The sequence below is a fragment of the Cnephaeus nilssonii genome, assembly GCF_951640355.1.
Source record: "Cnephaeus nilssonii genome assembly, chromosome: 7".
In the NCBI taxonomy this organism is placed as follows: Eukaryota; Metazoa; Chordata; class Mammalia; order Chiroptera; family Vespertilionidae; genus Cnephaeus; species Cnephaeus nilssonii.
This window is the reverse complement of record NC_137078.1, coordinates 78,038,993-78,055,622: the sequence shown is the minus strand read 5'-3', so window position 1 is coordinate 78,055,622 and position 16,630 is coordinate 78,038,993. Positions and strand designations below refer to the sequence as shown.

The window sequence follows — 16,630 nt, the reverse complement described above, 5'->3', positions numbered from 1 at the left end:
TGTGACAGAGATAGCATGGCCCAATAGTGTCCATCTGGCCCAATACAGGAAAACTTTCTAACCTTCAGTTTAAAAGATCACCAAAATGCCTTCCAGTAATGAAATACTCTGATTTCTGTTACATGACGTGTGTGAGCTATAAAGCCCTATGTAAACATAGTGAAATTTCTTCCTTCTCAGGACTACGAATTGCAACTGATGACATACAAGGCCTTTGTGGAATCACAGCAGAAATCCCCTGGCAAGCGCCGTCGCATGCTTTCCTCTTCGGATGCCATCACACAAGAGGTGAAAGGGTGGGGAAAGGACATGTGCCACTGTCTTCCCTTAAGGAGATTCCTTGTCTGGGTCGTGCAGTTTGATTTACAGCTCACCTTTCTGTTGAGCATGTGACTTCATGAAAACTTCCTCTTATTTTCAACTATTTAAATTTACTTTTCTGGTGGGTAATTTATCTAAATTGTTTTTTTGAACCATAGTTCATGGACTTAAGGACTCGCTATACAGCATTGGTGACCTTAACAACTCAGCACGTAAAATATATCAGTGATGCGCTCCAGCGGTTGGAAGAGGAGGAGGTAAGGACAGTTGGGTCCTAAATCGTCTTGAAAGTGGAATTTAAAACCCTGTGTCTCAGCCCTAGTTGGTTTGGCTCAGAACATTGGCCTGCACAATGAAGGGTCCTGGGTTTGATTCTGGTCAAGGGCACATGCCCGGATTTCGGGCTCGATCCCCAGTAGGGGTGTGCAGGAGGCAGCAGATCAATGATTCTCTCTTATCATTGATGTTTCTCTCTCTCTCTCTCTCTCTCTCTCTCTCTCTCTCTCTCTCTCTCTCTCTCTCTCTCCCTTCCTCTCTGAAATAAAAAAATATATATTTAAAAACAACAACAAAATCCCCCCAAAAACCTGTGCCTCATCTGTCAAAAGGTAAAGTGCGCACACAGCCAATTTTCTTAATTCATAGTAGTTGTGTTCTATGAGGTTGCTGAAAACACTGCATTAGTGAATACTGAACTCTTTGCAGCTGGAGAAATATAGGGTTAGGTTCCTACAAGCCTCTGGTCACAACATTTTTGTTCACAGAAAATGCATAATCTTGTATTATGTGTGTTTTTCTTTAAAAACACCTGACAATATATTTTGTTGATTCACTGACATTGAACTCATGGCCAAGAGCACTATAACTCACTCCTAAACAAGACTTATATAACACACATTATCTCCATAATGCACATCACAGCCTTCCTGTGCTTAGGAATGCAAGACGGCACCTCGGCACTGCATTTGGGTCCATTTTAAACAGCGAAACCACTATCAGAAAACACAAAAATAAGAAAAGCCTGGCACTCAACAGACACTTGTTTACAGTATAAAAGCTGGATCAAGGCAACAGAGTGTCACCTTATTCTACCCCAGCTGGGAACATTGGGCACCTGAAATATTTTGCAACCACTCTGTGCATGTCTGGGAATGACTGTGAAAATGCACAAATATTGATTTGGGGGTTATAAAAATAATAACTTTATTAAATCATGCTTTATTAATGACTTTTATTCACATCATTCCTTCATACTTAAAATATTTCCATATTAAAGATACTTGGAAGTGGGAATGTTGGACATAATATAGTCAGTCCTCATAATTATTCACAGATTCCATATTATGAAGGAATGATGTGAATAAAAGTCATTAATAAAGCATGATTTGGTAAAGGGAAATATTGGAAACATCCAGATTCTATACATGAAATGCTATGAAGCTGTTAAAAATAATGAAATAGGTTTACATGCAGTGACAAGGGAATATAATTAAAATATATTATTTGGGGGGAAAACAGGTTAGAATACTATGTATAATTATGGTCTTGTAATTATAAAAATCTATGTCTTTGTAAAATAAATTTCCATATATCCAACTACGCTTATAAAAAGAAATGCTTTTGGAAACATTAACCCATAGCAATTTTTGCCTGTGTGAATTAGCAAAATACGTCCTTTATGTCAATATCTACCTCACATAATCTCTGTAGACTTTAATCTCTTTACCTGTAAATATAAGAATTATGAAAATAAGTAAGCTGTGTATGTGAAGGGCTTTTTAAAATCACTAATTACTGAATATCCATCACATATAAAACAGTGTGCTTTTAAAGAAAGGTGCTGCCCTACCTGGTTTAGCTCAGTGGATAGAGCATCAGCCTGCGGACTGAAGGGTCCCAGGTTCGATTCCGGTCAAGGGCACATGCTTGGGTTGTGGGCTTGATCCTAAGTGGGAGTCATGTAGGAGGCAGCCAGTCAATGATTCTCTCTCATCACTGATGTTTCTATCTCTCTTTCCCTCTCCCTTTCTCTCTAAAATCAATAAAGATATTTAAAATAATAAATAAATAAATAAATAAATAAATAAATAAATAAATAAATAATAAAGAAAGGTGCTAACCTGTATATAATAAACTTATATCCCATAGTTAGGCACTTGTGAGCAGTGCTCTAGGCTGGGTAAATTATATTTAATTGGGGATTATTTTAACTGCTTACTGATTTAGGTAACTCTTGTGTCTCTATTTTAGGAAATCTGAACTTAGGCAAGTCTAATAAGATGAACCAATATACTGATTTTCTATTTTCTTTTCTAGAAAGTGGTAGAAGAGGAAAAACAGGAACACGTGGAGAAGGTGAAAGAACTTTTGGGCTGGGTGTCTACCCTAGCAAGGAATACACAAAGCAAAGCTACCTCATCCCAGACCAAAGAATTGACAGACATTGAAAAAGCTATTTTAGAACAGCAGGTAAGTAGAAGGTCTATCTTACTCTTCCTGGGTACAATAATATATGATCATGTATTAGGTGGTATAATACAAGTCACATATGGGCCACCCAGGAGGGATTGTTATCTCAGTAAATGTTAACTTATGAAGTTATCTTATTTATAGTTCTACCTTTTTTTAAAATCAGCTCTACATAGACCATTATAACCTGAGCTAAGCTGTTTTCACCTTGAATTTTTTAAAAGTTACTTCAAATAATTTTTGATTCTTTAATTTTTTTAGGTTCTGAAGCTTTTCTCTTTATTTCTACTAAATAGGTTCTGGCAGAGGAGCTGACAACCAAGAGAGAACAAGTCTCTGAGGCCATTAAAACTTCACAGATCTTCTTGGCCAAGCATGGTCATAAGTAAGTATTAGATGAGAGATTGTGGCACACCTGGGAGACCAGATCCACCCGGCTAAACCTTAGGGTCATGATGAGAATTCAGGCTGGAGAATTCAGGGCAGGAAGATTCAGATGATGAAGAACTTTGTAGTTCATGTTGAGAAATTTGCATTTTACCTTGTTGGCTATGTGGATGAATCATAAACATGATTGGATTTTGTTGAAAAAGGTTTCTAGAACAGTTTTTTTTTAATTTTTTTTTTTATTAATTAAGGTATTACATGTGTCCTTATTCTCCCATTTCCCCCCCTACCCCCCCCCCCCCGCATTCATGCCCTTACCCCCCTGTTGTCTGTGTCCATTAGTTAGGCTTATATGCATGCATACAAGTCCTTTGGTTGATCTCTCCCCCTTACCCCCACCCTCCCCTACTTTCCCTGAGGTTTGCCATTCTGATCGATGTTTAATAGAGATTGTGTTGACTTGGGGCAAAAATAGAGGTTGTTCTGATAATATAGGCAAGATATGATGAGGATGGAAAGGAGACAAAGATTCTAAAGATCTTAAGAATGATGAATTTATAGAGTTTGGTGACAAACAAAAATGATAAGATATAACTCTGGTTTCTGGCTTAAGCCATTGGGTGTATGGTGATGCCACTCACCAAGAGAGGTATTACAGGAGAAGTTATGGATTGAGGGAGAAGAGGGCAGCTTTAGTTCCATATGTTAGGAACGTGAAGACCCCACAGGACATCTGAATGGAAGTGCCTAGTCCCTAGTATGTATTAGGAAGCACCTAACACATTAAGTTATCCAATGGGCAACTGCATATGTAAATTTAGAATTAATACGAGAAGTCTAAAGCGATGGAGATTTGAGTCATCAGCATCGTAGAAACCATAAGAGTGGATTAGTTTACAAGGGCTCAGGGGCTTCTCAATGCTTTTCGCCCTGTAAAGGAAGCCTTAGAAAAGTAAAAGGAAAATGATGAGTTATACCTCAGAACCCAAGAGAGAACAGAATTCTAAAAAGAAGGGAGTCGTTAGAAGTCAAGAAAGGTCAAGACTGAGACCCGTCTATTAAATTTGGCGAGTTGGAAGTTTTTGGTGACTGGTGAAAAGTTGGGGGATGATGTAAGATTTAGTGTAGTGGAGAGCACTTGAAGTGAGGAAGGTAGTGATAATGAAATTAGACACTCTTTAAAAAATATATTTTTTTATTTCCCTAACCAGTTTTGCTCTGTGGATAGAGCGTCGGCCTGCGGACTGAAAGGTCCCAGGTTCGATTCCGGTCAAGGGCATGTACCTTGGTTGCGGGCACATCCCCAGTAGGAGGTGTGCAGGAAGCAGCTGATCGATGTGTCTCTCTCATCGATGTTTCTAACTTTCTCTCCCTCTCTTCCTCTCTGTAAAAAATCAATAAAATATATATATATTTTTTAAAGTATATATATATATATTTTATTGATTTGGGAGAGGGAGGGAGAGATTGAAACATCAATGATGAAAATCATTGATCAGCTGCCTCCTGCATGCCCCCTATTGGGGATTGAGCCCACAACCTGGGCATGTGCCCTTGACCGGAGTCAAACCCGGGATCCTTCAGTCCACAGGCTGATGCTCTATCTACTGAGCCAAGCCAGCTAGGGCTGAAATTAGACACTCTTTAAAGAAGCTTGACCATAGGAAAGGAAAGGAAAGAAATTATAAAGTAGAAATAATTAGAATAGAATAGAATCAATAAAGAGTTTTGTTTTCTTAAGAGATCAGCGGGAGTTAACTGTGTTTATGGACAGTGTCTCAAGGACGTAAAGGGAGAAAGACTGAAGTACTAGGAGAAAGGTGCCAGAGGATGTGAGAGAGGATAAGATTCATCACTGGGTGGAAAGTACACCTTAGACAGAGGTTGAGACAGCTTTTCTTCTGAAGTCTGAGAAAAAGGAGATTAAGAAAGGTATGAATAAAACATTTAAAAATTAAATAAAAAGGGAGCATTTGAGATCTTTCTCTCCCTGGCATATGTCACCAGTTGGGCTCAAATAAACTCATAAAAATTCTTAAAAAAAAAAAAAAAAAGGAAAGAAAGATGTGAATATAGGTTAATATGCCAGGAGTGAAACCAGAAAGTGAGAGAATTAGTGCCCAGTGGTCTGTATGTTGTCTTTGAAATAGGTAGAGAGCCCAGCCAGCGTGGCTCAGTGGTTGAGTGTCGACCTATGATCTAGGAGGTCACGGTTCAATTCCCGGTCAGAGCACATGCCTGGGTTGTGAGCTCAATCCCCAGTGCAGGATGTGCAGGAGGCAGCTGATCAATGATTCTCTTTCATCACTGATGTTTCTATCTCTCTCTTCCTCTCTGAAATCAATAAAAACAAATTGTTGTTTTCAATCCTCGCCAGAGGATATTTTTCCATTGATTTTTAAAGAGAATGGAAGAGAGAGGGAAAGACAGAGAGAAATATCGATATGAGAGAAATGCATAGATTGGTTGCCTCCTGCACGCGCCCTGACCAGGGCCTGGACCAGGGAGAAGTCTGCAACCAAGTATGTGCCTTTGACTGGAATCGAACCCTTTAGTCCGCAGGCCAAATCTTTATCCACTGAGCCAAACCGTCCAGGGCTAAAAACATATTTAAAAAAAAAAGAAAGAAAGAAATAGAGAGGTTGTTTGCCCGAAAGTTAGAGTAATGTTGAGGGGAAAGAAGGAAGGATTGATTCAGACTACACTGAAGTCCAGTGGAGGTCAGAGCCCAGTAGGATCTCTTCTGCATGGCTGTGGGATTTCTCCCTCACTGGTTATACTTAGCAGCCTGCATGTGGGAGCAGAGTTTAATTGATCTGGGGCTGGAGTTTTATCAGTTAATGAGCGTGTAAGGAACTGATGGAGATGAATACAGTGGGGTCTGGAAAAGAGAAGAAACTAAATATAATAGGATTGATTAAGAGAAAATGGAACATCAAGGAAGACTTGGGAAATCTCAGTAAGTTGTAATATAAGTCACACAGTTCATTCTCAAAAACATAATGTATAATGAGAAAGGGGACTTGCAAAATTTACCCAATTCAAGATAGTGATTGCCTCTGGGGAGGAAGGGAAAGTAATGGGGTTGGTGACAAATACACATTGGACTTTATATCTGTAATGCTTTATTTCTAAGAAAAGGATCTAAAGCAAACTTGGTAAAATTTGGTAAAGCTGGATAGTTGGGTAATGACTAAATGAGAATTTGTTTAAAATATTTCATTTTTAAAAGCGGTATAGGAGTAAAGAAAGAAAACTGGAAAGGTAGGGGTATAATTAGCTATAATCAGATAGTAGATTCTTAAAGTTTAAAATTTCAGAAGTGGAAGAATTTTAGATGACAGCAGGATCCAAATTTGCCCTTTATGGGTGGGGCTGAAGTAGATTGGAGGCCATTGGGATTGAGAAAATTGCAGGACTACAAGCTTAGGGTGTTATAGACAATTGGTGACATGAGCATTGACATGGTGACATGAGCATCAAGAATCATGACTTGATTTGAGATAAACAGGAAAACTGTGAGTTAGAAGCCAGTGTTCAGTGAGTATGGAGCTCTGATCAGATGATCCACAGTTAGCACTGACCAAGAAGAATACCATCCAAGGTGGAGAAGTCATGATTGTAAAGCCATAGAGGAGGGTTGGAGAAAGGTTTTTCTCTAAAAGAGCTTTAATGCTTCATCTTCCAGGCTCTCAGAAAAAGAGAAGGAACAAATATCTGAGCAATTGAATGCCCTGAATAAGGCTTACCATGACCTGTGTGATGGTTCAGCAAACCAGCTTCACCAACTTCAGAGCCAGTTGGCTCAGCAGACAGAACAAAAGGTACTTTCAATTTTATTCTCCAAGTGTTGGGAGGGTACCTTTTGAATGGTATGAAAGTATCCTTGCTAACTGAAAGTCATGATCACTAGCTTTCCATGACCAATGTGACTTAATTTTTTTAACCTCACCGTAGCAGCCATTTGTCTTGTGTTTCTTACCTGGGGTTCCATGATGTGTTGGTCAGTCAAAACTCTGGAAGGCATTTATGGCTAACTCTCTAGATGTGGTTCACCATTTTTGTTGTCTTCCATTACATAACTTTTATGTCACAGAGCAATAAGATTATTCCTTTGTGGCATTGTTACTCAAAAGTTGATAGCCAAGAGTTCTGAATATTGGGAAAAAAAGATCATGAACCTCTTTCCCTCATACTATTTTTCATATCTACTAAATAAATAAGAAATGTTTATTTTCAAAGCAAATTGGTGGATTAGCTGCACTGACTGAGACGCTGGTTCCCCTTATCCATGGTCATCTCATCATGTGACATCTTTACCAGTTCCCACTCATGTTCATTTCCTGGACCATATGGAAGTTGTTAAGTTCTTGCTGGTTGTCCTAAGTTCTTCCTGGATACTTGTGTATATGTAAACTTACCATATTATATACATGTGTCTCTGGGATATATATATGTGTGTTTGCCTGCTTATTTCCTATGTTGTGAAGCAATGGCCAACTTACGTGGGGCAGGCCAAAATTAAAAATCATGTGGTAACCAAATTTAGTCTAGATGATGCTAAAAATGATATTCAGATAAATATTCTTTGACTCTGGTCCTTGGATATGAAATTTGTGCAGCAGGAGCTAGAGTTGTAAAGACCACAAGACAGAACCAGCTATGATTTATTTGAGAATAGATTTTCAAAAAGAAGTGCTGGTTTAGCATTGTGTAAGGTAGCCCACTTTTAATGGCTTGTTGCTTCACCATATAAGGGTGTATGTGAAAAGTTTTAACAATTGCTTGCTGAGAACATCCAGTTCTCATTTTGAAAGGTTAAAGCAAAAGGGAGAAAATAAAGAGACAAGCTGCTGAGCACCACTACATTGAGCATGATGTGTCCCTGTTACCGTTTGTGTTTCATGTGAAGTATTGTTCTGATTAACTGACATCCTTGCTTACAAGTTTCACTAACCCTTTGGAGTTTAAGCACAAATGCACAAAGGGAAAAGAGGACGACCTGTTTGGGGTTCTTTTTTGCAAAAAAAAACACCAAAAAAACAAAAGTCGCATGCTGGATGCTAACACCAAGCTTACACTGTGTGTGCCATACGGCTGAGCTGCTCCGTAAGGCTCTCTCTCTTATCTGCTCAAGGCGTGCCCTGCAACTCTGGTAAGTAGAAGCCTTTTATGTTTTTTCTTCTTCTTCCCCTCTTCTTCTGCTTGTTTAGGTCAGGATGCCCATGTTTGGTGGGTCTGAAAAGGATTTCTCTGGATATTTCCCAGCTCAGTGCTTCCTGCCTGTCCTCCAGTTATGAGGGGGTTGGAAGGAACAGTGTGTAGTCTTTTCTCTTAGCCTAGACTCCAGGCATTTCTTCAGTATCAGCATTCTGAGACTCCGTGAATCTCACAGAAGAAATTAGAAGTTCACAAGAGAACATTTTCCTTTGTCATATTTTCTGCTTCTGAATAGTTTTACATGGATTTTCTCAAAGAAGTTTTTTCATATATCTCAAAGGAGTCATATGGCTGTGTAATTTCTCCTTTGCTCTCTATAGAACAGATACCTAATAGATTTGCATAGCATACATTTACCTTATACAAGTTAAATTCTGTATTCTGGGTAAGAAAACAAGGGGTGTATATTGATTAATATTTTAAATAGTATGGAGAAATTGTCAGTTAATCCATTATTTGAACAAATATAGTGATATAGAGAAATGAACCAAATCAGTTTCCTCATTGCTATCCATTCTGTATTCCTTATAGTGTGCGATTAACCAAGCTTGAAATCCTCAGTGAATATTTTAAAATCTGGGGGAAATAGGTTAGAGTTTAAGGGTTTTCTTACAATTTATCAGTCTGTTTGTTTATTCATGAAATGTTTATTGGAATCCTGGTACTGTTCCTAGACTCTGAATGGGCAAAGTACCTGTCCCTCTGGTGCTGCTTCTCACGGAGACAGAAATGAAATGCATTATTTAGGCGTCAGGGAAGTGCTTGGCAATTGTTTCAACAAGATCCTCTGTGGATAAGTTAAAGAGTTAAATAAGCATCAGAAATTAATACTGACCAAAGAAGGACAGATAAAACTATCCATAGAAAATGAAGATAAAGAACATGAACAAGAAGAGCTAGAAAGTTGGAGAGTAATAAAAGGGATGAAGTGTTGTAAGTGATAAAACACTTGAATAATTTAATTTTTGAATACCATCATCTATAATAATAATAACATAATATGCAAATTAGACCAGACAGCTGAATGACCTTCCTGACGAAGCCGGGGCTGTGAGGGCCGAGACAGCTGCCGTGTCTGCGAGGGCCGAGCTCCTTGCACAAATTTCGTGCATCAGGCTTCTAGTTTCATGATAAAAGGCTTCAAAATTAGAATTCTTAAGGAGCTGCTTTTAGGCTTTTTTTTTTTTTTAGACATTATATAAGAATTACCTTATTCACTCACCTCAGAACCTGACTCCTTTGTAAGATGTGACTCTACTGTACTTACCCTTCATACTCCTGGATTCAACTGGGAAGGAAGTAAAATACCCCAAGATTCAGAGTCAGACTTTGATTTGATTCTAGAACTCACTAGTTTTGTGACCTTGAACCCATTACCTAACTTCTCTATGCCTCATTTTCTTATCTTCAAACTAAAGGTTAAAATAATTGTTTTCTTAGGATTGTTGTGAGGCTTAAATATTAGTAACCAATAAATATATTAAGTGTCCAACAAGTGATAGTTGTAATCATGGTGGTTACTACCCATTCTAGCCTGGATTAGAAGAAAAATTACTAGTGGTTTCAACGGCGAAGGTCCCAAGTCTGTTCTTTCCTTTACTTGCTAATTTCAATACCTAGAGCTAATTTAACTCAGCCATTGCCTTGGCAAGTGCTAGCATTAACCACCAAGAGTATGACTGCCCCAGTTGCTAAGCCGCTGCTTGAGTAAAATACACAGGATCCTTTATTCAGATACAGAACTGTTGTGTGGATATTGGGATGCTTAAATCTCTCTTCTAGTCCTGTGGACTGGTCCTGCTGAACTCATCAGCAGGAAAATACCACTTCAAGAGGCTTCCACAACACTGAGAAGTTGTTATGTGGGGTTGAATTCTCATTTTTGGGAACTGGTATGTGTCTTAAGAACCTTTGTGGTCCTAGAAATAGCTGTCCTCTCACTTTCGCTGCTTGCTACTTTGTAGAGCTTGTCACTCAGATATGCTTAATGCTGTCATCCCTCAAGTAATCTGTGAACTTCTTCTGGCCATGTTAAACATTCTGCAGTTTAGACAAATTCTTTTTTAGCATTAACTCTGTCAGGCTTCAGAATATTTCCTATACTTTGGGGCCCTTCCCAGGCTGGGTATTTCTTGTGGTCAGAATTTGATATACAGGGTGTTGCAAAAGTAGGTTTACAGTTCATGTGGAAAATAATACAATAAGTAATAATACAAGAATAAATGGTTTCGCATTCTCAGAACTATAAACCTACTTTTGCCCCACCCTGTAGTATAATTCTTTGAATGACTCCTTTCAACACTTGTGCTTCTCTAATTTAATTTTCTTTTTCATTTTTTTCTTTCAGGGTTGCAGAGCAGTTGCTGGGGTGATTGACCTAGGCACAGTGGAGATATTTCCCATCTTCAGAGCCATGCAAAAGGGCCTCATTGACCAGGACACAGGCCTGGTGCTCCTGGAATCACAGGTTATCATGTCTGGCCTCATTGCCCCTGAGACCGGTGAAAAGCTCTCTCTGGAGGAGGGCCTGGCCAGAAACCTCATTAATCACCAGATGTACCAGCAGCTCCAGGAGCTACAGGATACACTGTCCGTAATAAGCAGACTTAGTGAGAGCAAAGGCCCTCTTTCTGTAGTGGAAGCAATTGAGAAGAAAATTATCAGTGAGAGAGTTGGACTGAAAATCTTAGAAGCTCACCTGGCAACTGGAGGCTTCAGTCTCCCCCTTAATGAGAACTTTGTTAACTTAGAGGAGGCTTTTCATCAAGGCCTCATTTCTGAATGGCTTCACTCAGAGATAGAGTCTCACCTGAGATCATCCAAGAATTTGATAGACCCCAACACAGCTGAGAAAGTTGGTTTGCTGGATTTGATGCAGAGATGCATTGTCCACCAAGAATCAGGGTTGAAATTGCTGCCTGTCAAGCAGTTGGCAGGAGGAATGGTGAGCTTGAAATCAGGCCGGAAGGTTAGCATTTTCCGTGCAGTTCAGGAAGGCCTAATAGATAGGCAGGTCACTGTCCGGCTGCTAGAAGCTCAGCTTTTTGCTGGTGGCATAGTAGACCCAAGAACAGGACACAGACTTACAGTGGAAGAGGCTGTAAGACATAATTTGATTGACCAAGATATGGCCTGTGCTATTCTCATAAGGCAGCTTCAGACAGGAGGTATCATAGACACTGTCACGGGGCATAGGCTGACAATAGATGAAGCAGTGAGCAATGATCTAGTAGCTGCTAAGATTGCCCTTGTGATCCTGGAGTCCCTTTGGTCATTCATGGGATTGCTATGGCCTGAATCTGGAGAGATCCTCCCAATTACAGATGCCCTGGAACAAGGTATTGTGTCTACTGAGCTAGCTCATAAAATCCTTAGTGGACGACAGCACATTAAAGCTCTATTTCTACCAGCAACCACAGAGATTTGGTCCTGGAAAAAAGCAATAGAAAATGGTATATTGGACAAAGATCTTGCCAATAACTTAAAATCAATTTGCATACCTGATGTGATGCCCCACATGCAATTAGCAGATTCTTCAGAACAAAGCAAATTGAACATTAATCCTGGAGCATCAGGTCTGTCGTGCAGCAAGGGCCAAACTGAGGGCATGGCAAGCCACAGCGATACACTGTTGTTCCAACTGATGACTCATAGCTATATTAATGTGCGGAACGGACAAAGGCTGCTCCTGCTAGACAATGAACTGATAGAAACACTAACAACAAAAGGTGAATATCAAGCAAATCCTCTAGAAGTGTTTGGAATTGGACATCAGAAACCAGAAACTTCCAAAGAATTAGAAGAATCAGTGAATGTGGAAATAGAAACTTTCTGTGATAGGCCGACTGTGCAGTCACGTGAATTCCACTCTTCTCAGAACAAAGAATATCCCAATCAAACAAATTGCATGGAAGCAGAAGGCAAAAAGACCATCATAGTAACAGAAGGTTCCCCTACAGAGAACCCTGAAAAAGACTTATTTGTAGGAGAACGAAAAGTGAGACATCCAAATGTTGATACTTTGAAGGTCAGAGGTCAAGTTAAATCAGAGTTAAAATGGCAGTTAGTAGATACCAAAAAGGAAGATCTAACAGAAGTGTCTACCAGAGAAAATATCAGCAGAGGATTTCTTCTTATAGTACCCCCTGAGGAAACAGAAGAGGTGACCTCGGTGGTAGAAAAAGATCCTGTTTCTATTGAAACACCAAATGAAGAGTGGCAGACTCTCAGAGATGCTTCCTTTATATGTCAGAAAGAACAAGCAAACCCACTTGAAACTGAACATATTCCAGGTAAAAATAGAAGACCTCTCATAAAATCCCAAAGCAAGAAGTCACAATTTCAGGTAGAGAAAACTCTAGATTTAGACTCAGAACTCAAGTCTGAAAATGACATAAATGTTCATTCTCTGGACAAAGGAAGTAAGGATGACCATAAACAAAGTCCAGAAGAACAAACCATTATAGGTGGTAGTTTGATGATGTTAGAAAAAACAGATGAGGCAGATCATGGTAGTGAAACTTCCTTGTCATGCAGTCCTCCTTCAGAATTGCTTGAAGAAGCTACCTTATACAAATTATCTACACAATTATTAGATGGTGGTATCTTTCATGAACAAACAGGTCAACAGCTGTTACTGAATGAAGCAATAGCCAGAGGTATTGTGCCCAGTCACACTGCTGTGAAACTTATGGGAAAGCTGAACATGTTTCGGGGCTTCTTTGACTCTCAGACTTGCGAATCTTTGACAACTGAAGAAGTCATTGATGAAGGTCTGATGGATGAGAAATTACTACATAATGTCCTCATGGCAGACAAAGCTATTAGTGGTGTCTTAGACCCCCGTACCCACACACTCTGCTCTGTGAAGGAAGCAGTTGCAGTTGGACTTCTTGACACACAAACAGCCACCAGAATTTTAGAGGGGCAGGTGGTGACTGGTGGAATCATTGACCTGAAACGAGGCAAAAAGGTTTCGGTGACTTTGGCCTTAAATCTTGGCTTGGTGGACAGTGCCGACCAGACCGAGCTTATAAATCTGGAAAAAGCTTCCAAAGGCAAAGATGCTGAAAAAACGGTTAGGGAGCGATTAATTAGCTTACAAATGGAAACAACTGGAATTATGGACCCTGATAGCAAGGCCCCTCTAACAGTTATGCAGTCCATTGACAGAGGACTTTTGGAGAGAGAGGAGGCCATTCAGTTGTTGACTAAACAGGTGGTAGATGGAGGTATCATTCACCATATATCTGGGATGAGACTTTCTGTTGATAATGCCTTTAAACATGGCATCATTGATGAAGATTTAGCCGAGCAACTCAAAAAAGTTGAGAACTTAAGCCTCCATCAGTTTTTTCATCCTGAAACAAAGGAAACTATTTCCCTCCCTGAAGCTATAAAATTAGATCTTGTTACCCCAGACTTGAAAGGAGAAATACAAGAAATTCAGGCATTGACTGGAAGCTTTGTGGATCTCATTTCTGGCCAGGGATTGACCTTGGCAGAAGCTGAAAAAGAAGGACTATTAACTAATAAAGCAATATTGTCTTCAGGATCGATGCATAGGATTGTAGATCCTGAGAATCACAGAATTGTTCCCTATTCAGAATTAGTAAAGAAATGTAAGATTGATATTGAATCTGGACAAAGATATCTAGAAGTAATTCCTTTCTCAGACATTAAAGATGGAGTGAGTGACAAAGTTCTTACATTGTGTCAAGCAACTCAGCTGGGAAAAGTAGACTTTGCATCAACACTGAAGGTTCTGGAAGCTCAGGCAAATACTGGGGGAATCATAGATACTGCTACAGGACAAGGACTGACATTGGCATCAGTTTTGGAACAGAAATTGGTGGATGAAAACATGGTCAGAATTATTGCATCTCATCAGGTACTAAATGGAGGAATCATTGACATATTTAATGATCAAAGAGTAACTTTAAAGGAAGCTATTGAGAAAAGATTTATTAGCCCTGAACTGGCAACTTTGATCCAAATAGATACTTTAGAGCCCAGTGATCAGGGGTCTCAGATTGAAAAGCAAGATGGAATTGAAGTATATGAATTGAAGAAGGAATTTCTGAGGAAGGAAACGTTAATTGCTTGTAATCAGACTGCAGAAATGAGTTGTGGTAAAGAAGAAAGTGAAAAATTATTTCAAATTGGAAGTCAGTATGCACAAGAACAGGTTAAAAGGAGAGTTTCTGGTGAGGAGCAGGCAAAAAAGGGCAGAGAAATTTCACTTGAAGAATTCGAGTGTAAGGATCAAGATAAGAGGAGAGCTTCTTCAAATGCTAAAGAGTCTGTCAGTATCATAATTCCTAGTGATTGTAAAGGCAAATCATTGGGCCAAGGCTCAGTGACACACCCTCACTCAGAAGTTTGTGATTCTAAACTCAAAGAGGTGGCTAGTACCAACATGGAAAAAAATACAAATGAAGAGCAGGAAAAAGTAGTGTCACAAATAGAAATTCTTTCTCCTATGAAACAGTCTGCATCAGATTTAGATCATAAAGAAATAAGGGAAAAACAAAGAGAAATTATTTCAGAAGCACAAGAATCAAATTGTGAAACTTCAGGCAAATTTCTGAGTGAGCAGGTTATTCAGAAACCAACAAATACTAGGGAGAAAAGGAAGAGAGAGAAGAAGGGGATAGTTCTAGGAGACAGTGTCAAAACATGCAAACCAGCAGTTCTTTCAGAAGAAAAGTTGGACCAAGAAACTGCCATTAGAGGTGACCATGACTCCAGTTTAAAGAGTCAACCAGTGGAAATTGCCATAATTGAAAGAGGGAAAGAAGCTGATAGAGAGGTAGGGTTTTCTATTTTATGTAAAGCTGACGACTCTTGTTCCCCAGTGATAACCAAAGGAGTTTCCGTAAGAAATCAAGATGCTTCATCGTTTTTCAACTCTAATCAGGTCAATGAAAGAGAAGTAAAAAATCTAAGCCTCTGCTTAACTGTAAAACCAAAAGAAAATTTATCACAAGAAATTACAAGAGGGGCTCAGAGCGAAGCATTCTCTTCTATGACTCCAAGACCATTGAACTACCAGGAATCAGTTGGAAAAACCCAAATTGCAGACACATCCCAAATTTCCAAAACAGACAAGTCTTTCCAAGGAACCACCAGACAGGAGACCAACTATCGTGAAGATTCCTGTATTACTTCTAAGACTAAGGAAACCAAAGATCTGATCTTGTCATCTAATGAACAGAAAGCAAAATCATACCAAGAAGTACCTTTTGACTCAACAAAAGCTCTTAAATTGGAAGAAATTGTAGATTCTAGAGTAGACCCAAAAGAAGTCAGAAAGGACTTCCATCATCAGGATAGCAAAAGTGATAGTGAACTTTATGGGATTCTTGAATCTAAAATCGTAGCAACTAAGGAAATAACGGGAGAGAAATTTCTAGAAATGTCAAACCCTATAGTTATAGGTGCAGAAGCAGGGTCCTCTGAAGGTATAGTGACTCAAGGAGTTCCCAGAGTCTTAGTGTCCCTTCTTCCAGAGAAATTGTTCAAAGATGTATCTCAAAAAGAGAGTACAGAGCAACAGGGTGCCACCATTAGTCCCACTATTCCAGAGGCCAATGAGTCAAAGACAGTGCCCCTCATATACCCTACAATGAAGGTGGATGAGGAGACACCACCAGAAAAGCTCAGAGAAAGTCCTGGAAGTGAACAAACTCCCTTCCTGACTGCACCGAGGGGAAAGGGAAATGAAGGTGTAAACACGGAGCCCTCCAGAGCAACTAAAGTAAGTTTCCCAGTGTTGCATTCTGTTTATGTATGTGTGTGTATGTATGTATATGTATATGTATACCCATACATATACATACATACACACACATATATTTTAAAGATATAACTGGTTTAATGATAAAACCCTTGACTGGATTCTGAGTTTATGTATGAATAATTATATGCATGCATATATTTCAGGGCATTAGATAATTCTATAAAATATAACTTAGTTTGGGGAGTATTTGAGATCTTGCTTTCCAGAAATTGAGATAAGTTTGGCTCAAACTCTTATAAAAATTCAAAAAAATAAAGTATAACTTAATTTACCATTATTGGTTTTTTTGTTTTTTAAATATATATTTTATTTATTTTTACAGAGAGGAAGGGAGAGGGATAGAGAGTTAAAAACATCAATCAGCTGCCTCCTGCACACCCCCTACTGGGGATGTGCCCGCAACCAAGGTACATGCCCTTGACTAGAATCGAA

At 39.2% G+C, this 16,630-nt stretch overlaps 1 protein-coding gene across 9 annotated transcripts in view; it reads left to right on the top strand.

The window, feature by feature from the left end:
- The window catches only part of MACF1 (microtubule actin crosslinking factor 1), a 331,345-nt gene that overhangs the window by 190,283 nt on the left and 124,432 nt on the right, over positions 1-16,630 (top strand). For 6 of the 9 annotated variants that reach the window (XM_079776973.1, XM_079776975.1, XM_079776977.1 and 3 more), the window contains exons 31-36: positions 181-288; positions 480-578; positions 2,638-2,790; positions 3,087-3,175; positions 6,866-7,001; positions 10,745-16,156. In XM_079776973.1, coding sequence (XP_079633099.1) covers positions 181-288; positions 480-578; positions 2,638-2,790; positions 3,087-3,175; positions 6,866-7,001; positions 10,745-16,156 — 5,997 coding nt within the window. The remainder of the gene's footprint in view (positions 1-180; positions 289-479; positions 579-2,637; positions 2,791-3,086; positions 3,176-6,865; positions 7,002-10,744; positions 16,157-16,630) is intronic. The other 3 variants (XM_079776979.1, XM_079776980.1, XM_079776978.1) reach the window with 1 other exon arrangement.